The following is a 24,186-nucleotide window of genomic DNA, read 5'->3' on the forward strand; positions in this document are numbered from 1 at the left end:
ACCCAGTAAACTAATTAAGACAAAAGTAGAAATCAAAGGGGTGCTTACGTTAAGTGCACAAACATGGGTATTTGCAAATTTGTAAGCACGAGCGTCAGCGTCTGAGCACACACACATAAGACCATCTAATAGAGGAACAAGGGCACAGAGGACATCGGAGCTTAGCTATTGTTTATTCCAATGATAATGATGCTCGAGAGGCAGCTACCACAGCAAAGCTCTCCCCCAAGACACACTCACACAGACAACAAACACATTAAAATTTCCTTTACACATGCACACGTATGTGCAAAAATCCCCTGGGACAAAGGTTGAAGCCGAACGTCTCCAGCAGTTGACACTCTGACCTTGACTTGGCTGTCCAGCTGTGGTAGCAATACTGCCTCCCCGCCATGTGGAGGCAGTGTTACATGCACTTTATAGAGCTGCTGCTGTAAAGACTAACTACCCACTTGATGCATGTTTTACCTTGAGCCACATCTGGAGACACAGCTGATTCTGAAAGAATGAGAGGCAAATGATGATGCTCTAAAACAGTGATTAAAACATATCCTGCAAGTTGCCATAGTAGTACATCGTACTTTAAATCACAGTAAAAAAAAAATATAAATATATATATACACAATTAATAATAAAAAATAAAAATTGTGGGGTTTTTTTTAAGTAAAAAATACATTACCTTGCAAATATATACAATTGATATTATAATTAAAAGTGTATTACTTAAGGTAAATAAGTACAGTAAATTGCACAGGTATACAATGAATAATGTATGTAACAGCGTTTTTTCAGTTAAATAAATACACTAAATTGCACATATATACAATTAACAATATACTCAAAATAGTGTTTTTTTTAATAGTTAAATAAGTATTTTTCTAAAATACCTAAAATAGTGTATTTTTAAACTTAAGTATACTTAATTGCAATGCATATTGATAGGCTGAGACGGCAGGTGAATGAGGTGACAAAAAACTAACAGATAAAAATTTTCCTGTTAAGATGATTTTTATTATTGGTATTATTAATTTTTGGAAATTGTGTGTTTAAATATGCAAATAATTCATTATCTCATTAAACATGCATGTCTTGCATACATTTCCAGAATAGAAATAAGAGCTAAAATTAACACCCAAATGTGTATTTTGGTCAATTTCTTTGCACAAGTCTGAAAGAAGATATGTTATGGAAGCAAAATAGTTCAAACTCTCAAAACTGACCAGTGCATGAATTAGCTATGTTTTCACCAAGAGTGTCTCGCCTCAAGTTTCAATAGTCATATTGATGAACTGAAGTTCTTCAGGTCATCAGTTGAGCCTCACATAGATTACTGCATTTTTATGTGGTGCAATGCCTTTTCTACTTATGTTTTAATTACAGATTCTACAGAAGAAAGGTTTATGTAAAATATGATGGCTCAAGGTAAATGCTCTTACTGACACTCTTTTTCACAGCAGCATTCTTCTGAAGCTTACTGAATGTAATATCAATCACAATACTTTCATGATGTTGTATATATGCTCAACAACAGAATGTGACCTTTCTGCTATCTCTTGCATTCATATCAGGCAAGAAAAAAAATCTGATAAACAGTAAAAATTGTAAATGTACAAGCTTTAGTGTCATTTGCAGAGGTCAACAGGTTTTGAATGAGTATAAAAATGTCATTTTCTGTGTCTGTTATTCAAAGCGCTATAGGCAGCAGTTACTACAAAAACGTTAAAGACTGCATTCACTAAAGGCAGGGGACTTCCAAACCACTCTAATCTCTATTTATTGTAACCTATCTATTTAACCTCTATTCAAACTGATGGAGTTCATGTCTTGGGACCATTAAGTAGTTAGTGTTTAAGGGATAAATGCCACTATGGGTCCTGTCGCAAACTGGTATGTAGGGATGAAAACCAGTACAGTCCCAAAAAGTGGTCGCCTGGATAAATGACTTTCAAAACAGACTTCCATGTGATTGATACTGTCTCTAACTTCTGTAATATAACCTTTTATTCATCATACATCCAACTTGTGTTTGTTTTTGTCCCAAATATTTAATGTATGTTTTTTATTATTGAACATAATACTTGATGGTGTCATGATCCATCATGGAGAAATTAGTGGAAATTATTGAAAAAAAATAATTTCCTAGAATTCTGTTTATTTATTGACATTTTTTTATGAAAATGATGTGAACTGTCTCATGCTTAATGGCTTTTTGGCAGGAGTTTTAATGGATGAAACTGAAAGGGAAAGAGAGAAAAAGATGGTGTAGAAAGGAAAAGCGACCGAATATGTGGGGAACCGGGGGTGACAGAGAGCGCAGGCAAGAGAGGTACGTTAAACGAGAGAAAGAGCAGCAGAGAGTGGTAATTATCATCCGCGTGCTGCATCGCCATCTCTGTGCATACTAGATGCACTGAAGGACGCGGTATGCTTTGCCGTACCTGTCATGTACAAGATGACAAACTAACAGAATGAAGAGAAGAAGAAGTGGTGCAAGTAAACACACCAGCACTTAGCTTGTTATACATGTTTTAACAATAAAAAATACTTATTTTGTAATACATAAAATGTAATATATTATGGACCTATTTTTACAGTAAAAATTTGGGTCTTTGGGCTCAGTTCCAAGACTGCTGCTGTGGGTCGGGCACTGGTCAGGCTTTGACAGAAACTGTGCAGGTTCATTTAGGGTCCTGCATGATTTTTGGGCCCGATCTAAGCTCTTCCTCTGACCAAAGGAAGTGGGAGTAATGGACATCCTGAAGGCATTTTCCTTGAATAACTTTCTTGGACCTTGTCATAGAGACTTAGAACTAAGTCTTACTGCTATATTCTCCATTTTCCGCATCCAATGATACAAGCCCTGACTTCCTCTGACAACTAGAAGCGGAAAAAAATGGACATCAGGAAGGCTTTATTCTTCAATAAATCCCTGGGACATGGTCCTAGGGGAGTAAAATTTGGTGTGCATGATTATCTGGGAGTTTAGCAAATTTTTTGCCTCTTGGTCTGTGTTTTTTAGGTCGTAAATGTTACTATATAATAAATGCAGTTTCTTTTTTTTAAACCTAGACAGCGTTTTCGTAAACACATTTCATATACTATCTGCTTAGTGTTTGGGCCCAATTTTCTCAAGCGTTAGACAGCTTATCAGGGCAACCAATTTCACATCTTCATTGTTTCCTGAATTGTACTGTTTTTGAGAATAAACTAAAGTCCCAGTGTGTCCCCCCCCACCAAAAAAAGTGAAAGCAACAATCTGACAATCGCACCCACTTTGTGCAGCAATGGTTTTGAACTTCTCACTCAATCTCTCTTGTTTTATTCCTCACAAAATGACTTCCGCTACTTTTCGTGGGCACAACTGAGTGCAACACGAATGCCATCAAGGCATAACAAAAGTGATGTCCTCATTTGTGTGATTCATTGCAACCAAAGTACAGAGAAACACACAAGACACAGAGCTCTTGTAGAGAGATCGGGGAGTGTGATGCAGCTAGGAGGAAGCTATTATGATTTTAAGTGGCCATTCAAAACACTCGTAATGCCTCTGTGTGTGTGTGCATGTGTGTGTATGCGTGTAACAGCTGTTAAACAGCATTACTTGTGAACTAACAACAATCCCACTGGCTTGAGAAAGAGACTCCTGTAGATACTCATCAGTGATCAATGTTTGTTTGACTGTGTGCATGTGTCTCTTCGATATCTGCAGTACACCAGGGTATATCTGTGAGAGATAACCTCAACAGCTCTGGGATACACAACAGATTTTGTCTATTTTGAGTCATTCAAGCAATTCATTTCAGAGATTGGGCATCCAGTCTGCTTTGCACGCTAGGCATCGGCTTCTTAACAGCCTTCCAATAACTAATAAATGGTGGTTCGGTGGGAGATACATGGAGCGGCCAACTGTTGACGTCTCTAATGGCATGTTAGATGGAGGCACAACATGCAGAAGTTGTGAATTAGCCTACAGCGAGCTATACATGTTTAATTTGAGTCTAGCACAACACATTCCTGTCAAAATAAATGGTGGGAGGTGAAACACTTATCACTAGGAGTGTGCTTGCCATATTTGCTGTCACATTCCTCCATGCTATGTGCCTGAGAGTGTTTCGCACACTGCCAGGCAGGATGTCAGAGAGTAGCCTTCAGTGATGGGATGCACTGGTTTCTATAGAAACCACATGCAATTTGTTTGAAAATGGGTTTTTTTGTGATTTAACCTTTTGTTTAAAGAGTTTTTTTTCTTTTTGCATGAACAAATGTTTGGGAAAAGCTTAAGTGAATAAAAGAGAAGTAAAACAGAGCAATTCAGAAGTTCAGAAGTGCTTTCAACAAGCTGTTAGCAGGAAAGTTTGAATACTTGCACAAAAATAAAGCTGAAAGTGAGACCTAGGGAGTCACATAATAAGAGGCATGATAAGAATTGTTCTTCTGAAAGCAGTTAAGTGCTAAAAATGTATGATGTTGCCTAAACAAACAGTACATGAACAGATTCTTAAAGAATTCAGGCACACATTATCAAACACTGCCAAAGGCTTTACAGAAAAGAAACAAAATGAAATTATTCTTTCTAAGAGGCTGTGTAAAATTAGTTCACCAAACACACTGGTTTACGGAATAAAACCTAATACAAAATCTAAATATTTTAACAGACCTTCCTGCAAAGAACGAGAATATCTTTTGAAGTCCTTGTGATTTTGATCAGTCTGACAAAAACTCAGCTTTAAAGTAGGACCAGGCGTCTATCTGCCTTCAGGGTTGCTCAGAGTGAAGTTACTTGATATCAAGCATACACGCACCGACGGGTGACAAATTAAAAGAAAAACCAACATCCAATTAGGAGCAGCCGGAACAACTTCAATGTGCTGTGGCAGAGATTCTTCAAGTCTCTGAACAGGATGAACACCATTCCTCCAAAAGATATTCTTTCATTTAGTGTTTTGATGATGATGGTGGAGAGCGCTAACACTCATACTCATTAAACCAATCAGTCCCCCATTAAGCTCTGTATGGGAGCATCTGCAATTCTCTTGTTTATCCAGTCAATTTGGGTTTTTCCTTTCATTTGTAACCAGTTTATATAAGTCATGTATTTGTTAGGACACTCAGTTTCTGGCAATGTGTAAGAGTCCAGACAAAGTGATCTTATCCCCATTTGCCATATTTTGATGTCTGGCAGTATGCAGACAGGGTCAGCAGTTACACTCAGGTGATTAAACTATTTGGTTAGGGGCCGTTCCCCCCAAAGTAATTTTATCAGAAGCTGCATATTTGTGAAAATATTTGGAATTAGAGAGCTTCATATTTATTCTACCTTATAACTGGTAGCAGAGTGACAAGGCTTTGAGCATGAATTCTGCGCTGAGTGCTCCTAGTTGGGCTTTTTTTTCTTGAGCACTGGGAGTTAAAAATGTTAAACTCTGGGTAAAGAGCTACGCTTTTTAAAAAAAAAAGATGTAAAAAAGAGCATCCAGCGCAAGAACTCTTCCTTGCGCTGTCTTTCATTCACAGACATTTTTTATCAAAGCAATCACATGCACCCAAAGGATGTCAACTGATAAAACGTTGCACCTCCTCAAAAGCTCCTCCTCTAAAAAGCTTCCAGCTCAAAATTTCTTAAGTAGCGCCTCACATTTTTAGCTGGAAAAAATATGCTTTAGTGGACACTGGAGTAAAGGTTAGGAGAAGATCTCCATGTAAGTTGACTCAAGGGACAAAGTAGGGAGCAGCGGTTTGTTTTAGGCAACATAACGTTTTGGTTAGGTCTAGGAAAACCTACAAGTGTATAACTCACACGATAACGTAACTCAAAGTTGACTTTTAGTTTCACACTGATATAAACACCAGTCTCTTGAGTCAAAGTCCTGCTCTTGTTGGACCCATTCACCCGTCACCCGTTCAGAACGGCCACCTGTTGATTTGTTTGTTGCACGCAAGAAAAGGTAACACCAGTGCACACCTTGCATGTTGCCTGGCTCCAGAGACCTCTAAAACACAGATTCAGGTCTGATGTTGTGCTCAATGATGTCTTTTTCCACCAATTTGAGACATAATAGACCAATCACAACTTTATACACTGGATAAATAAAAAGCAGATGGAATCAATGCTTTATACCTTGCTACAACCATGAAGCCTCCACATGTTCTGCGCACCAATAAAAAGGGGATGAGATTGACACAGTTGATCAGATTGTGTTTGAAGATTGTATCAATCTGCATATTTTTCATACTTGGAGTGAAAAAATGTTAAGATAACTGCTTCTAGAAATCACAGCTTCTGTGTCAATGGAAAATGTATATGTCACTCACTGCTAATTGTTTTGGGAAACACAAAACAAGGCAATCCACTCTCCCAAACTGAACTCTTCCGACATTAAAATGATATCAGGCTCTACGAATACAGCGACAGGAAATTGGCAATTCATGCTAGATTATTAACATCAGTACAAAGCAAAGTTTCTCCAGTGTTATTGTGATCGCTTGATAATGTCTAGAAAGCTGCCTTTGTGCTTTGGAAGTGTCTGCCACCAAATGGAAGTAGTGGTGGAATAACAAATGGTCGGGTGTGTTCGAAGGCTGTTAATATCTATAACAAAAAATGAAGTGGTATCAAATCTCATTAGCAGCAGCGTCAGTTGGACCCGCAAGACTAAATGAGTTTTTGCCCAAAGTCTGTTAAGGCTTAATCAACTAATCAAGAGGCTCTATTAATGATGTGTGGCTCCTTTCATATGTTCCATCAACTAAATTAATACAATTACGTATATGTTATGCATAGATGGAAGGAAGAGGAGGTGAACAGATGATGGAAGAGTGCATAGGAAAAGTAAAAAAAAGTCAAAAAGTAGCACCAGAGTTTGGGTGGAGAAGACGCAGACATTAAGGCAGAGATAGCTGACAGGTGGTGTCGCTGCTCCAAGTTTAACCTCGCTGACGCCTACCGAGAATTCACCCCGAAGCCAGGACCTTCAGGATGACTTTAGACAGTGTTCTCTCTCACTCTGTCTCCCTATTTCGCTCTGTCCCTTATATAATGAATACAATTAACCTTTGCGGAGCTGTACGTGTCGGCAGCAGGTTGGGGGAGTCAGTGGGGGCTTGCCGTGTTGGACAGAGATTGATTGATGTTCCTGTGGTCAGCGCACTCCGTCAGATCCCCTTTAATTAGCCCCACTCAGGAGAAATGATTAGATGGAGGAGTGGCAGGGATAGAGGGACATGAGAAAAGAGGGAGGACAGGGTACGAAGTGGATCGGAGGAGGAGGACGGCGGAGAAAATATGGGAGAATGAAAAGGTGGGAGGATGGAGAATGAGGGAGGGAAAGATGGAGGGGTGGTGGGGGATGACTGGCAAAACTATAATCCGTGATTGAAGAAGACTGCAGTGCACTTTGTACCTGTGGCCAAGGTTAGATCCAATAGCATTTTACTAAAATTGCTAGTTACACAGTCAGAATATAAAACCTAATCATACTCTCACTCCATGACAGTAAATCATGCTGCATCAGTGATACTCAACTTATGGCCCAAAAGCCAAATCTGACCTCTGATAGGGTGCTGGGTGGCCCATCAAACATTTTCTAATACACAATGAGAATAAAGTGATTCACACTGGGAACTTATTTTGTACTTTAAGTGTACATAAAGTGCCAGAGTGCATAAAAAAGCATCAAAAAATAGCTTGTTTATCAAAAAAGTGTCAGTGGAGGGTACCCCAACCCACCCACCCCCAAAAGAGGTTCTAGTTAAGCGCCTAATGTCCTCGCAATGTAAACTGTAGAAATGCCCTAAAATTCTAGACACATCCTAAAATCCCAGAAACATCCTAAAATCAGAGAAACATCCTTAACTCCTAGAAGCATCCTAAAATCACAAAAATACCCCAAAACCCAAGAAATCCCCCAAAAAACTCCTAAAAATGGGCTAAAATCATAGAAACATCACAAAATCCAATAAATGTCTTAAAATCCCCGAAACCTCCAAAAATCCTCAAAGCATCCTAAAATCATAGAAATGGCCTAAAATCCAAAAGACATAGAAAGGTCCAACCTAGAAATGTCCTAAAACCCTAGAAATGCCCGGGCTGCTGCGACTGCCGCCTTGCCTTCTGTCATTTTGCAAAAGTGGGGCCCTGGCAAAGCAAGTTGAGGATTCCTGTCCAAACTACATGACACTAAATCATGCTACATCATAAGGCATCATTAATCTGGGCTGAGACCATAATGACACGTCTTTTGTCGCTAGCATCAATGCTTTGCTATCATTTTAAAAAATGTTCCCTGTCATTAGGGTTTATGTATTTTCTCTGCTAAACATGGCACATCATTTGATCTAAAAAGGGTGTCTTTTACAACACACCACTTCGAGCAACAATTATTTCACAACTCATAATAAAAGCAGAAACAAGGCACAGTGCGTCACGGCTCACTTGTAATGATGTTTTTTAATCGCGTTGTATCATTTTCAGTTTATGAAAAGGTCATCACCCTCTTGCAACACTTTGATGTCACTATACTTCCGTTAATGAGTTCACTTGTGGCATGCTTTTGAGGCTTTAACAGCTTGTACATTCAGTACCACATAAACAAAGGCAATAGCAGATGCAGATTATTACTCTCGACAGCCTAATTACATATTTATTTTAGGGATCATAACGGATTGATGTGTGCCATTATTCTGATGGGATGATTATATGCTCCTGCTGTGCATATCAAACTTAAAATACCCAGCACGGAAAGCAACAAGTTAAATGTGACAATAACATTCCCTGTTCTTCACTGAGCTATAGGTGAAGTCTCTGAACGCAGGTGGCAGCAAATCAATAATGCACTAAATATTTTGAAGGAGATGTCCTTTGAAAGTGTATTGAATTATGTATTGAGATCATCTTTTCAGTTCTATAGGATGAAAGTCTTCATTCTGATCTTAAGAAGAGACAACAAGATCCCATCACATACAACACATGACAGGTAATAGTGGCTTAAGCTACAGGAAATCAATATTGGGTAATTCGTCTACAGGTCTGGAGGGACAGCCTCCATATGTTCCATCTTTTCTGAGGATTAAGCAGATGGACAACTGTCTGATGGAAACAATTTACACAAACTATTGTCAACTGTATTTTGTTACACCATTTTGTATAAGCCAATTCATTTGTCTGCTTTATGATTCTGTTCTCTGTAGACTTTGCTGGCCTTGATCCATATAAAAGCCAATTTCCCCTGAGCTACACAGCCAATGCTTTACACAATCTTTAAAGCAGTGAGACATCCCTGATGGGCAGCATTGGTTTGTGGTTGCATGTTTACATATGACATTATACTAGCTGATTGAAGCATGGGCATGTATGAAAGTCATTTGACACACATGTGTCCAATAAGTGTATAAAATTGAGTATCAAAAATGACTAACTGTCAAAAGTTCATGAAATGCATTACTGCTGCTGTCAGGTAGAAACCTTGTATCTCTGTATGTTGTCTTTTTTCCCAGAAATCAATGTTATTATCACGCTTTATGTCTGTATGAGGGTTTTTCACAGAGATAGGACTGCCAGTTCAGAGTGACTTTGACTTTTGTTCAAAATAATCTAATCAGTTCTCGAGGTATCACAGAAATCACAGAAATGGGATGGACAACCTGAAACCACAATGCCTCCAAGCACAATTATTGCCATCACGGGGACATAAAAAGGGGCTTTATAGAAAAAAAAGAAATGTCCATACCTTCCTGAAAAAATAAGAACTGAAAAAGTATATGTGTGGCACCACATCTGCAACAGCATTAAGACAACAGTTATCAGCAGCCTGATGTCTAAAACCAGACATTTGTGAGGCCAGTTGGTGCTTAATCAAATCAAACGATGTGGGTGTGAATTACCTCATTTCTGAAACCGTTCTATGAATTCCATATTCCAAATTATCTATTCCCAATCTCTGCATATACAGGCTTTGGGTTATTCATTGCAGCAGCTCTCTGACACGTGTCCGATTGCAAACACTCTATGATACAATACCAGCAGCAGCAGCAGCACATTTTATTCTGTGGGTCTGTTTAAATCAGAGAGAAGCCTGCAGACACCAGCAGTCCTGCCAGCTCGCTTTGAATGTAGGTCAGCACTAAATGTTTGGGAACCTCACCAGTATGTTTCTATCACACTGTATTAAACTGTAGACATAGCATTATGCAGAATCATACCATACTGTGTAAACCCAGTCATAAGTATGATTATCCTAACAGGCAAAGGAAACATAATGACACTTTACACAAACATAACACATAGCAGTGAATACATGTCCACAAGTATTCATGGAATGAGAGAATAGTGCATTAACGCGAGCAGTGCAACATTCGGTCTAGTTGTTAATGTAATTAGATGTCCATGTTCTTATACAGAAATGTTTTTAATGTTGGCTGGTCGTGGATCACAAATTCAAAAAGCAGCTGTACCTGCCAACACTGCAATGACACTGAAACTCATTAAGACACTCGTACACAAACACTGTAAAGGCGCATAATGAAACGAAGCCTTCTGTTTTTTTCTCTCTCGCTCTCACACTTGCACTTCCAGACTCACTCACTCCACTCAGCCACAGAAACCATGGATTGAGCGAGTGCAAGTGGGTAGAGAGAAAGGTAAAAAAAATAAATACATCTGTTGTATGTGATGGCTCTGGAGGAGAATGCCAGGGAGATAGAAAATGGATGTTTTTAGTTACAGAGGGGAATCCATTAAGGTCATCCAGAGAGAAATGTTGCCTGGCTGGCTCTGTCCGAGCACCACCAGTCACGGACATGTTGTGATTCAAGAACTGGCCAAAGCGCAGTCATGTTTTATTCCTTTAATGGGAAGTTATTGCTACTCCGTCTCCTCAGCAAGAATATCACTGATCTTAAACAATGGATCATAGATGATATTACATCAAAAACTCTGACTGAAATGGATCAAACACGCAGTTCAACAACACATGCTTGATTTCTGTTGTTTTTGGATAACAAAGTCTGTCTCACATTCTGTTAAAGTCTACCTACATATTTTTCCTGAAAAAGGATGGTATGTGGTTGTGCACTTACCACTAACGGGTTGTACCCCCTTTTTGCCTTCAGAACTGCCTGCCTGTTTGTGGCTTAAATCCAAAAAGCTGCTGAAAACATCCTCAAAAATCTTGGTCCATGATGACATGATCGCATCACATAATTTGTAGTGAATTTTAGGTTTAGATGGTATGTAATATTTCATACCTTCCTACTTACTTTCAGCTTTTCAGACTAATAAAAACCCAAAAATTCATTATTAGACAGAGACTACAACTGCACACTTTGTGAATTCAGCTTTCTCTCGATCGCATAAGATTGACGAGGTCTAACTGCCACATTAACTCATCATAACACAAACTTCATTCAAACTCAACAGACACATAATAAAACCTGTTTCCTTGCTAGTAATCTCGTTAGTAAGTCGACCATTCCAACAATCACCCCCTCCAGTTTGGCGGAGAGCCCAAATTCACCAATTTTCACATTCATTCACGTGATTTATTCCCCGCGGCCTCTGTCTGCCTATTTATGGTCCTGTAACTTCTCCCTCCACCACTAGATGTCGCAGTGTGTTTTAGCTCAGCTGCCTGTTCAACCAGTAGAGACTGGAGACTGAGCTCTGGTGGTGCATGCTGTGCACCACATACAATGAGTTTAATAGGAAGAGGACCTGCATTTATGACAGAATTGAAAAACATACATTTGGGATTTTGAAGTTTTTGGGGTGCTTGCCAGAGTTCCAACTATTTTCATCTATTTGATATATTTTATATTTGAGATTTTAATGGTCAGTCCCTCATATTGATACATGAATCAGTGCTCCATAGACTCTGTCACTTTGTCACCAGACAGAATGACCAGAGAAAATAAAAGCAATAACCAGAGTGACAAGGCAAACGCATTTCAGCCACTGTATTCAGGGGCAATGTAAAACCATTATCACCCAGAGAACCACCATTGCTGGATGTTTTCTTTATAACGCACCATTCTCTATAAACCAGAGCAGCAATTTCTGAAACCAGCTCTTTTGGCATCAAAAACCATGTTCGGATTCATATAAATTGCCTTCCCTCCCTATTCTTATGCATGGTTTGAACTTAAGCAGATAACCTTGACCACATCTACATGCCTAAGTAATCAATTGAGTTGCTGCCTTATGTTTTGCTGATATGATGTTTGTGTTTATGTGCAGTTGAACAGGTGTCCCCGATAAAGTGGCCAGTGACAAGCAGCAGGCAGTGTTTTCAAGGATTCCATCATTTCATTCAGTGAAGTGGATCTACTCGTGTTATTATTTATTTTATTTAATTTTCATTTATTGCTTTTATTTACAATGTTAGGGCTCTTCAAAGCCACGTTGCAGAGCATTGAGGAGCATAAATTAGAGCAAATGGGTAAATGCATATATATTAAATAGAAAAAGATCGTCACAAAAACTGGCTCAACAAATATAATTTATTTGAATTTAACCTGACTTTGAGTGTGGAGGTGAACAGAAGCAGCAGCAGTATGAGCAATGCATTGATTTGTGAGAGGTGTTGAATGGTGCCAAACTCAAGAAAATAACACACAGGGACGATGGAAGATGGAAAATGAGAATGGAATTGAGTAACTATCGAATTTGAATCTCAGGGTTTTATCTGCTGCTCTGTTAATTCCTCATTCAATTTCTTTTCCCATACATGCACTTTGACCTGATCCTGATCTGAATACATCAACATGGCACATCCAACTGACTGCAAAACCTGCTCATGGGCACACTGTTTTGACTGGTTACAGTGACTTTTGACATTTGAAATTGACCTTTGACATTTGAAATTTCAAGAATGGGATGGATAAGAGGTCACAGTGACCTTTAACCGCCAAAAACTAATCAGTTCATCCTTGAGTCCAGTTGGAGGCTTGTGCCATATTTGAAGAAATTCATTAAAGGTGTTTTTGAGATTTCACGTTCACAAAAAGGGAAGGGATACACGGACAGACAGACAATCTGAAAGCATAATGTTTCCGCCACGGCTGTCATCAGCGTGAAGGCTTAAAAACATAATTAAGAGTTGAAACCAGTAATAATTCTGAAAAATAGAACAATATCCAATCTTGTGTGGGACATTCATTCGTCAAATTAAATGGCTTGAAACTCAATCATGTGTATCACATCATCATAAGATTTTTTGGTGTGTGGAGTCCAAAGCACGCACGCGCGCACACACACACACACACACACACACACACACACACACACACACACTAAACAAGTTGTCATCTATGGCTACTTTGTCCCTCTGCTTTTCCTTCATCTTCATCTAGTTAGCAAGCTGAATTCGTCATCTCTTTTCCCAGACAGAGAATAATATTGTGTTGAACTTGTGTTAATTGGTTCAGAGCCACCATGAATTATATCTGTTAAAAAAAAAATTAAAAAAAAATAAGATGGATGCTCAGATCACGTATGAGTGGAATTAACTGAAGCAGACAGGATGAACAAAGAGGAAGGATGAAAGCAAAGTCATGAGTGTGAAGTGAGACGGGAAGATGTGGATTTTCAGGAAATACATGACTGCAAGTTAATCTAGTTCTAATCTATCTACTGTAAAACTAGCATTAACGCTGTGTTGTATAAACTGTGCAAACAAATTGCACTTACAGTCTCCCCTTCTGTTCCTGAGTTATGATGTTAAGTAATGACCAGAAAAGTGTTTTTTTGCAAAATATTATGCTGTCACAGTGAAGTTGACGTTTGACCTTTTGTATATAAATTGTCATCACTTCATCATTTTATCCTATTATATACGTCATAGCTACCATATTAATTCTTGAGTCACAGTAACCTTGACCAATGAAAACCAAATTCTAATCAGTTTATTGTTGAGTACAAGTGAATGTTCGTGGGAAAATTTGCGGGACTTCCCTCGAGCCACTCTTGAGATATTGTATTTACGAGAATGAATGAGATGGACGCAAGGTCACATTGACCTTGACCTTTGACCACAAAATTCTGATCAGTTCATTAAGTCCAAGTGAGCGTTTGTGCCAAATTTGAAAAAAATCCCTCAAGGTGTTCATGAGATATCATGTTCACAACAATTAGACAGACAATGACCTTGACATATGATATATGATATGAGTTCATTGTTGAGAGGTTTGGAAAAATCCCCTGAGGGCTTTCTTGAGATATTTTGTTCACGAGAATAGGACATACATGGACAACATGAAAACACGGTGCCTCTGGTCACGTTTTTTTTTTTTTTGGTTTTTATGCATAATAAAAAATGTACCGTTGGCCTATTTCTGAACACAATGTCACATTTTGCAAAGACCGATCATTACTGGAGAGATGGAAGTGACTCTCTATTATACTAGCTGTCCAAATGTTAATCTAATTTTCTATGTTTTCTTTTGCTTTCTTGATTATATGAAAGCAGAGCTGACCAAAAAAAAGCACTCTTTCAGTTGCAATTGTATTGTTGGAAAACTAATTTTCACTCCTCAAAACTTCATAACAACAAGAAACATTCAGTACATTGAGATGAAAAGGCAATCAGCATGAACTTGTGATGCTGGGAACTGTCATGTCCTCTCTATCATGCTATTTCATTTTCTTGTGTCTGGCCTCTGATTAGATTGTGTGTTTGCTAAGTCCTTTAAGATGTTCTTTTTTTTTGCAATCTGTCCGTCTCATTACAATATGAAAATTGGAGAAACGCTGTCTATTCCCTACAGGAAACAGAGGCCACACTCCACCAACCCAGCCAAGAACCAATTGACAAACAAAAACTTCTCCTGAGGTTTGATTAATAATTAACCATAATAATTAAGTTTCTAGGTTAATTGGCAGAATAAAGACTGGTGGCATGCCAGGTAAACGCCCCTGAGGTTTTGGTCATGTGATATAAAGTAGTGCTGTGTATCTATAGACCAACTGATCTACTTAAGCATTGTGTGCAGGATAATTGACCAGCTGATGGGTTCAAAAATCCTTAATTGTATTGGATAGAATCTTCAATTTTAATTAAGCTGAATTTTCATTTGGAGATAAATCTTTTAAAAGATTGTTTAGGAACAAAGAAAGCAGGATGCCGGCCAAATGCTGTGAATACGTGTGTGTGTGTGTGTGTGTGTGTGTGTGTGTGTGTGTGTGTGTGTGTGGCACTCAGATCCTATTCAGGTGATGTTGCTGTTATGTGACAGCAGTCAATGCTGAGCCTATTTCTCTCCCAAGTGTGGCACTCTCCACGGCAGATCACTTTTAAAACTCTTTTACAGCAGCTCTCTCTCTCTTTTACCAGCACTCTCTCTCTCTCTCTCTCTCTCACACCACACACACACACACACACACACACACACACACACACACACACACACACACACACACACACACACACGTTGAATAGTAATGCCCACACACACACACACCTTGCAGTATTGATCGGTTGCCAGAGGACACAAGGTCAAGTCGCATGGTGTCAATATTTAAACCAGCACTCAGCACTGGGGACCTCTACCATCACCTCATTAATATGGGGGCCTACTCTGCTCAAATACTCTCCTGGCACGGAGAAAGGTCGACTTGAGGAATGAGGAGGACTGCATACACACACACACACACACACACACACACATATACAGGACTCGCATGCAGAAGGCTGTTGACATACATAAAAAAATGGACACTCAATGTTATGATGGCCTTACACCAAACAATTCTAAAGGGATTTCACTTGGCAGGTTTCCATTAACCCTAAAATTGCGCATAATGAAGCTGCAAATACAAAATACGCCTAATGGAAACATGTCAATTTCAAAAAAACAACATTTATCGCAAAAAAAGTTTTTACGCTCACATATATTTCGCATATTTCCATATTTTGCAAAGCAGCATTGGAAACACTTTTTTTTTGCTTTTCTATGTCACATGATGCTATGGCTATGTGCTTGTCTGTAGGAACTGGCTCCCTCGGGCATGACGCAGCAGGCGCTACAAGAGGTGTTACTGCATCACATAAGGGGCTTTGCTTTTCATTATCACTCGCATAACATGCCTACTATTATAACCTTCGATATTACTTTAAAAAGCCAGATGTAAGCAAAAATCTTTAAGTGTTTGATTAAAATAATTCTCTTCAGATGTGAGAGGGTGTCAGATATTAGTCTTTTGAAAGTAGTTTTAATAATTTGTTCTATATTTTTAAAAGTCTTTTCAATGTCTCCAGTATCTGGTTGGCATTAGCACAATAATGCGTCGTTCTGAACTATAAACCAATGGGATGTCAGCTAAAAAAAAGAAACATTGATCCGAGGGAAAGTGTGATTCTAAAAGTGCAACAACTGTTTCTGAGAAAATGACACATTTCCTGTAAATCTGGAGTATCCATTTGACACAGTGTTAAATCATGCTTTTATACAGTACACACACACACACACACACACACACACACACACACACACACACACACACACACACTCACACATGCATAATCCTGCCCAGCTTTGTGCCTGACTGCTTGTTTAATCACCCATTCTATCACTCAATCACTTACCCAATAACACAGTCAAAAGAGGCCCTGAGCAAACAGACAGTGTAATTCTCAAGTACAGTTCATTCTGATCAATTTTCGGCATCTGTGTGTCACTTCTGCCCTTCCTGCCCCACTGTCCCCACTCTGGTCTTATCAGTCTCCAGATTGCTGGGAGAAAGGCCCAGCACCATCAACAAGGCTGATGCTGCCTGTACGTTCACCCTCTGTTATTTTCACATACACATTCACACATGTAGACAACAGTTCAGCTAAGATCAGCAAAGTGTGTGTCAACAAGCTTTCTTTCAATCCTCGAGTGCTTCATTTACACTGCTGCCTGCACACCAGTGCGCACACACAAACACTCGGGGCCGACACACTGCTCTCTGAGATAAGAGCAATGTTTGCCACATTCGTGATCTTAAAGTTACCATTAAAGACGGTTTATCTCGTGCTCTAACTCGCATTCACGCCTTTCGCTTGTGTGCTACCTCTCTAGAGAGACTGATGGAGGTCACAGAGCCACGAGGGGAAAGTAGAGAGGCGGAAGCAAAAAGCACGAGAAAAAAAAGGCAACAGCAAGAGCTGTCTCTTTATTTAGCAGGCTATTCCGTGATAAAAAACACAACTGGCTATGTAGGAAAAAAATGTACATGCAAAATAATACACTGCCCTAAAGGGACGAAAAGGGTTTTGGAGATTGAAACCTTAATTTTACTTTAATTTGACACCTTTTTAGGCAGATTCTATAAAAAAAAAAGCTTTGCAAATGTTCTATCATCTTTCTTGTCCATTTGAGATAATAAACAAGTGTAAAAAAATGTAATTTGTATATTCCAGAAAATTATGTTTATTATCTTTTAGCAAGACTAGGCCCAACACTGTGTCCTAACAGCAAGCAAGCAAGAACCTCTCTGTTCACACCGTTTACTGTTAATATGCACTTCTGTTAACGTCATGTAAACAAACCACACAGGACATCAGCTGTGTACTCGAGATCGTGTTCCTCACAGGTAACATACTAAACTGTAACCACTTAAAAGATAGGTGAAAAACTGCTGTCTTACGTTTGTACTTTTTAAACACAAAGCACGTTTTATATTGTGATAATTTCTGAAAATGAAACGCAACACAGCCAAAAGCAAGTAGGTAGTTACTGGCGATAGCAAGTACCAGAAACTTTCAGCTCTGGTGCAAATATGGTAGCTTTCCAACCAAGTTAAATTTTCCATCCTGTTTATTAGACCAATCGTTCAAGACAATCAGTCAGTAATATATACATCTCCTTCACTTTCTGTCTTAATCTGAGGTATTAAGTTGTTCCTCACCTGTACTCCAGTGAGAAGCGGGTCAGCTCTGTGCTGTTGTGGATCCATTTGAACTCCAGTGGCCAGCTTCCCTCCGCCATACAGGTGAGCACCAGCCTATTGCGTTCCAGATGGAGCTGGCTGCGCACTGGCTCCGTTTTAAAGTAGGGAGGCACGTCATCTGTAAAGAATAAAGAACAAAGTTGAAGTTTTTTATTTTTTATTTTTATTATTTTAATAAGACATCTTGCAAATGGAAAATACCTCAAAAGCACCCGAATAAAGAACACCCACTCTAAAATCCCACACACTTCCGTGAACCCGGAGGCACAAATGCGTGCATAAAAACACGGACTGACGTATGACAGGATAAAAGAGCGAGCTTTCGGGATAAAAAGAAATTTATCGAGTGTGAACTTATCTTTCATCCTGATAAGGTAGGCATAGATGAGGAGCAAACATCAAGTTGTCATGCTACAGAAAAACATTTGAATGAAAAGACCTGAACAAAGAGGAAACTGCAGTCGATGCTTACGTCTATCCGACTGTAACAGATTGTAGATGGTCAGATGCTTGGATTTCACCTAAGACAAAGCAAACCCTGCGATATTTGATTATCAGTGCCATGTAAATACCACGCTGCATCTCGCCAGATGGAAAAAACTCTGAACGTGTCTGATCTGGGGCTACCTAATCTCATCTGGGGCACTGTTGATTGTGTTGGATGATCTTAACTTGCTCAGAGGTTCCTGGCTAACATGGAAATGATGGAATATAACTAAGTACATTTACTGAATTACTGTACTTAAGTATGACTTTGGAGTACTTGTACTTTACTGTTGATTTTTTTTTCATGCTGCTTTATACTTCTACTCCAATACAACTCAGAGGGAAATACTGTACTTTTAACTTTACTAGATTTATCTAAATGCTTTTGTTACTTTACAAATTAAGATAAAAAAACTGAAGAGTTTATAAAATATGTTTTGTCATCTATTAAGTTACAAAACTGTTTATACACGGACAGCAGCAACAAGTAGTTGATTTATCAAAGTGTCATTGTTATTTTTAATAATTTTAAGTTTTGTGCTGTGTTTTTTTTTTTATAAATTTGAGGGTTTTTAGATGCTTTTTTCTTTTTTTTCTTAATAATTTTGAGTTTGGGGGTGTGGTTTTTATGGTTGTTTTTTTCCTTTTTTTGTTTTGGTCTGACTTTTCTGTATTCTGTACTTTTACTTTTAACACTTCAAGTACCACTTCTAATCATCACTTCTAAGTACCATTTTCAATGCAGGACTTTTACTTATTGTTTTCACAGGGCAGTATTAGTACTTTTACTTCAGTAAAGGATCGTTATACTTTTTCCATCACCCCTAACAGGAAAGTGGAAGCAGAGGCATCAAGTCAAGAAGGATTCCTCCTGCATCTCCTGCTCTGTGTATCTGTGTGTCAGTAACTCATTGGCACAGGGCACAGCTTTCCTCTGAGCTAGACGGAGCAGACAGGAGAGGAGTAAAGCCGAGGAGGAGGCATGAAATCCTTTCATCATTCGTTCGCCTCCACTCCGTTTCGCTCTGTCTTTCGCTCTCACTGTGTTTCTTCAACACGCTCTGTTGAGTGTGAAGGAATGGATTCACGAAGACCAGCGAGAACCTCTCCACAGGGCGATGCACATAGTGAACATGGGCAACACACACAGATTTTTATATCTCAATCATGAAGCCTCACACACAAACTGTCAAGGTCCCTCGTGGTTCTAATATCTCACCGGTAATAAATGGCGCAAAGATGGAGAGCTTACTTGATGATCATTGTAAATATAGAACACATTAATTGGATGGTTGGATAATATAATTATCAAATTGACTGATAATCACGCATTGAAATTAAACTGTCAAAATGATCTATAGAGCTGATATTTGGTTCTTCAATTTCGGCTCGACAAATCCGCCGGAGGTAGACTGATAAGAGGAGGAATGGGGAGGAAAATAGGGGATGAAAGTAAAACAGGGTGAAAGAACAAAGATGATTAACAAGCTTTTCACTTTCATTCTGCTGAAGTTACTGGAAGTATATGTTTAATTTGATAGAAGATTTCTTCTCAGGTAGTATTTACAGTAATAGTATAGCATGAGGTAAGGTATTTCATCATCGAGGTTAGGGCTGCAACTAACATTTATTTCCATTAATGATGAATCTGCGGATTATTTTCAAAATTAATTAATTAATCATCAAGAAAATGTCAAAAAATTGGGGAAAAAAAGCTGATCACGATTCCCCAGAACCCAAAGTAAGTCTTTAAACTGCTTTTGTCCAACCACCAGTCAAGAACCCAAAGACTCTTCATTTATATAAAAAAAAATCATGAATAGCAAAAAATTCTCAAATTTAAAAAAAAGCTGGACATTTTTGCTGACATTTTTGATTGAAAAATGATTGAATCAGTTCTCAATTCTAAACTTAATCAATTGTAAATGCTCTCACTGAGCAACCTTTGTTCGTGCCGCTGTTGTGATATGAATGCTGTGGTCCATTGTGTTTAGAAATCAGAAAAAAGCAACCTTCAATGTGAAAAACTTTAATGTTGGAATGCAAGTCTGAAATTCAGGCAAAATCCATCTAGCCCGAATTGGCTGACTGATGTCATAGCTACTTAGTGGTGCACTCAGTGAACCAAACATAATTACCTTTTCATAAATGATTTTACTTCATGTAATGTTTGTGCAGCAAAACGTGCTGTAAGAATGTTGTAGCTGCCATTTCCATTCAGGTGATTTGAGCTTGAGAAGTCTTGACGCCATTGCATTTCTGTTCACACTAGGGGTGGGTGAAAAAAATTCACACTGCATAGTAGAATATTTTTTTGTATGGCAATTTGTATCAATATATGAACGCCAAGTATATATTTTTTTTAAACATAGAAATTATTAACATTATGAATACAAATTTTGGTAGCCTAAAATATTCTAGAATAAAATCAGTTACTTTTTCAGTCCACTCGAAACTGACTGAAAACTGAGAAATTTTTACTTTTTTTGCGGACATAATTTGCAGTAGAAAAAAGGTAATAAATCTCAATATATATATCTCAGTATTTGTTACCGCAATACTCGGCATATTGCGACATGTTTAAAATAGCAATAATATCGTATCATGACCTAAAATCATTATAATATTGTATCATGGGGCCTCTTGGGAGTCCCACCTCCAGTCGCCACTAAACAAATGCTCACAACAACTTTATGCTTTTGGCTGTGGTCTTTTACACTACTACACTCAGCACCTGCTTACACAATGCTAAGCAGTTGTAAGTTATTTTTAGGAACAAAGACAAGCAAAGACTTATTACTTCATATACTGTTTCTCTTCTCTAATGGCGCTGTGGTAATTGATTCAGGTCCTCCGTAAATGCCTTTGAGGCTCAAAGACCTGACAATCAAAATCGGGTTTGCTACAGGCATCCATCCATGTTCTCTGGAGCAAATGCACTGGGACGCATTTAGATGGGAATCTGGGAATACCGACTGGGGAATAATCAACTTCTGACTTGCAGTGAATTGCAGCATGAGCCTCGGCAACCGTTGCTATGGACAAGAGGCTCAGAGTGTTTGAATTCCATATAAGGCCCCACGGAATGGAACCGGTTGTGATGCGGCATTCTAGAATTCTGCTGCGAGTCAGAAAGTATACCTCACCAGCTCAACAGACATATTCACTACACACAAGTGTTTTGTATTTCACACAAGTTGGATCTGCTACAGAGACGAGCTTCTGCAAAACAACCACAGTAGGCAACAGACAAGTTGACCATAGACAACCATAGACTGATACAGAAAACTACTTTCTGCTTCACACAACTCTAGTCTGCTACAGACAACTTAAGTCTGCTACAGACAACTTAAGTCTGCTAAAGACGACCACTTTCTTCTGCGCACAAGAGTCTACTACAGACAGCGCCATGGAAGGAAGAAAAAAAACCCAAAATGGGAGAAGATCAGTTGGTGGTCCTCAAAATGCCCTTCATAATGCTCTACAGGAGATCGAACGCCTGAAGGGGCAGATAGACAACCTGTCGGAGCAAAATCAAACATTAGTGGCTGAAAAGGAAGAGGTTTGCCAGAAAAGCCATGACAACCAACTAGAAATAAGTCGACTGACAGAGCTTCTTAACACCAAGGAGGAGGAGTTCAATAGTGAAAACAAAAAGAGCCAACAGACCATCAAAAAGCTTGAGTACCAAATCCTCCTCCTTGAGAGAAGACTCAATTTCCAGGCTGAGCAGGGAGATAACGCCCCGCACGCGAAAATGTTAGTATTCATGGCAACAATGTTGGACGAGGAGAGAGAGAAAGTCTCCGAGCTGCTGCGCAAAGAAGCAGAATGCATCCAACGTGAGAAAGACTGGCAGGTAAAATACAGGGACCTGGAGGAGAAGTCCAGGAGGGACCTGAACAAGACAGAACTGAGCTGGAAGACCAAAGTGAAAGCTCTGCAGCAAAACAAAGCTCTGGAGATGAAGTTCAAGGATCTGCTGACCAAAGAAGAAGAGCTGTTGGAGAAAGTAAAAGAGCTGGAGACGAAGGTAGAGGAGATGGAGGACGACAAGGAAGAGCAGGAGGAGAAGCTCAAAAATGACCTTGCAGAGAAACAAAAGAGCTGGGGGACACAAAAGACACAAATGAAGACAAAAGTAAAACAGCTCGAGGAGGAGAAAAAGGAACTGGAGGAGCTCTGTCTCAAACTGAAGTGGAAGAGAAGAGTGGTCTGGTTTCGCAGGAGGCAGACTGAAGATAGCGAGACAGAGCTGCAGACAATGAAAAGCAAAATGCATGAGAAAGAGAGGGAGAAGAAGGAGAAGGCTGACATGAAAAAGAAAGCAAAGGAGGAGAAAGCAGAGACAAAGAGGTGTTTATCAAACTGGATGCCCAAGAACAGGGTGCATCCAGTTTGATGGGGACAGTAAGGTGGGTGGCTTTAGTAAGGTTGGACAATAGTCAGTCCCTTCTACTTCCCACCCTCAATTTCCAACCCCCCTCCAACCCAGCCTCCCTCCTCCATCTACCTCACCCCCTCCTTCCATCCACGGTCCCTCTTCCACCCTCTCCACCCTCTAATTTCAGGGCAGCACAGCGGCTCAGTGATTAGCACTGCAGCCTCACAGAGACATCTCCACCTGTCTCAGTGTGGAGTTTGTATATTCTCCCTGTGTCTGCGTGGGTTTTCTCCTGGTACTCAGGTTTCCTCCCACAAATCCAAAAATATGCACTATAGGCTAATTGGAAACTCAAAATTGACCCCAAATTACATAAAAAAAACCATTAAAAAACATCAATAAAATTCCCAACCAAATAAAAGTTCAATGTGTCTGCTTCTCTAAAAAATATATAAGCCGTATAAATACAGATGTATGACATTACGGGGACATCACAGTTGCAGTGGATTACAGAATCAGTCTACCATCATTAATATGAACTGGTTGGACAAAATTAGGGATGTCAATGGTTAACCAAAACGAACAATTTTGTGATTTAATTAAGTAAAAATACTTTGTTAAAATACCGCTGTATTTTGGGGGAATGTCTGTACTGTACTTGAGGTTTCTTTTCTGTCAACTTTCCCTTTTACCCCACTGGGAATGCACGATATTGGATTTTTTGCAGATATCTGATATGCCAACATATAACAACTCATTAGGCTAATACCAGTACTGATATTGATATATCCACTTTTTTTCAACCTAATTTTAGTGATAATCAAGTCTCTTCTGTAATGGAATTAACATCATATGAGGCATATTTTTATCATGATGGCCCACCAGCAGATGGAGACATAAAATACAATGCTTTTGAATGTATGTAATATCCATTTATTGTGCAAATGAGAAAAAAACTTCAGCATAGGGTTGATGTTTTATATATGTTCACTTTGTCAACACTGGTTTGTGATATCGGCAGAAAACAGCATGTTGGCTGATTCAGATATTTCGTCTAAGAGCCAGTATCTGCTGATACAGAGGATGTGTCGATATTATTGTGCATCCCTTGTTACACATGTCGGTCTTTAATTTAGCTTGTTTTTTGAAATAGTGTCCGGCAGATTGAAATGTTATCTTAAGCTATATTGAGGAAAACAATTACAAAAAAAACCATCAAGGATATAAAGCATGGTACCCATAAAGATAACTAATAAGGAAAAATAAGAGAAATTACAAGCATGAGCAACAGATGTTTGCAGTTCAAAAGTACATGACTTATCTGAATAAGTTAACCAATGAATATTCATTCTTGATGGTTATTGATAAACAGCATTTTGGTGTTTCTGACTTC

The 24,186-nt window shown here is 39.0% G+C and overlaps 1 protein-coding gene across 4 annotated transcripts in view; it reads right to left on the reverse strand.

Moving 5' to 3' along the window:
• Positions 1 to 24,186, reverse strand: part of sdk2b (sidekick cell adhesion molecule 2b) — a 375,326-nt gene that overhangs the window by 101,232 nt on the left and 249,908 nt on the right. For all 4 annotated transcript variants that reach the window (XM_042508531.1, XM_042508529.1, XM_042508530.1 and 1 more), the window contains exon 2: positions 17,882 to 18,041. In XM_042508531.1, coding sequence (XP_042364465.1) covers positions 17,882 to 18,041 — 160 coding nt within the window. The remainder of the gene's footprint in view (positions 1 to 17,881; positions 18,042 to 24,186) is intronic.

The sequence above is a fragment of the Plectropomus leopardus genome, chromosome 19 (assembly GCF_008729295.1).
Source record: "Plectropomus leopardus isolate mb chromosome 19, YSFRI_Pleo_2.0, whole genome shotgun sequence".
NCBI classification, from domain to species: Eukaryota; Metazoa; Chordata; class Actinopteri; order Perciformes; family Serranidae; genus Plectropomus; species Plectropomus leopardus.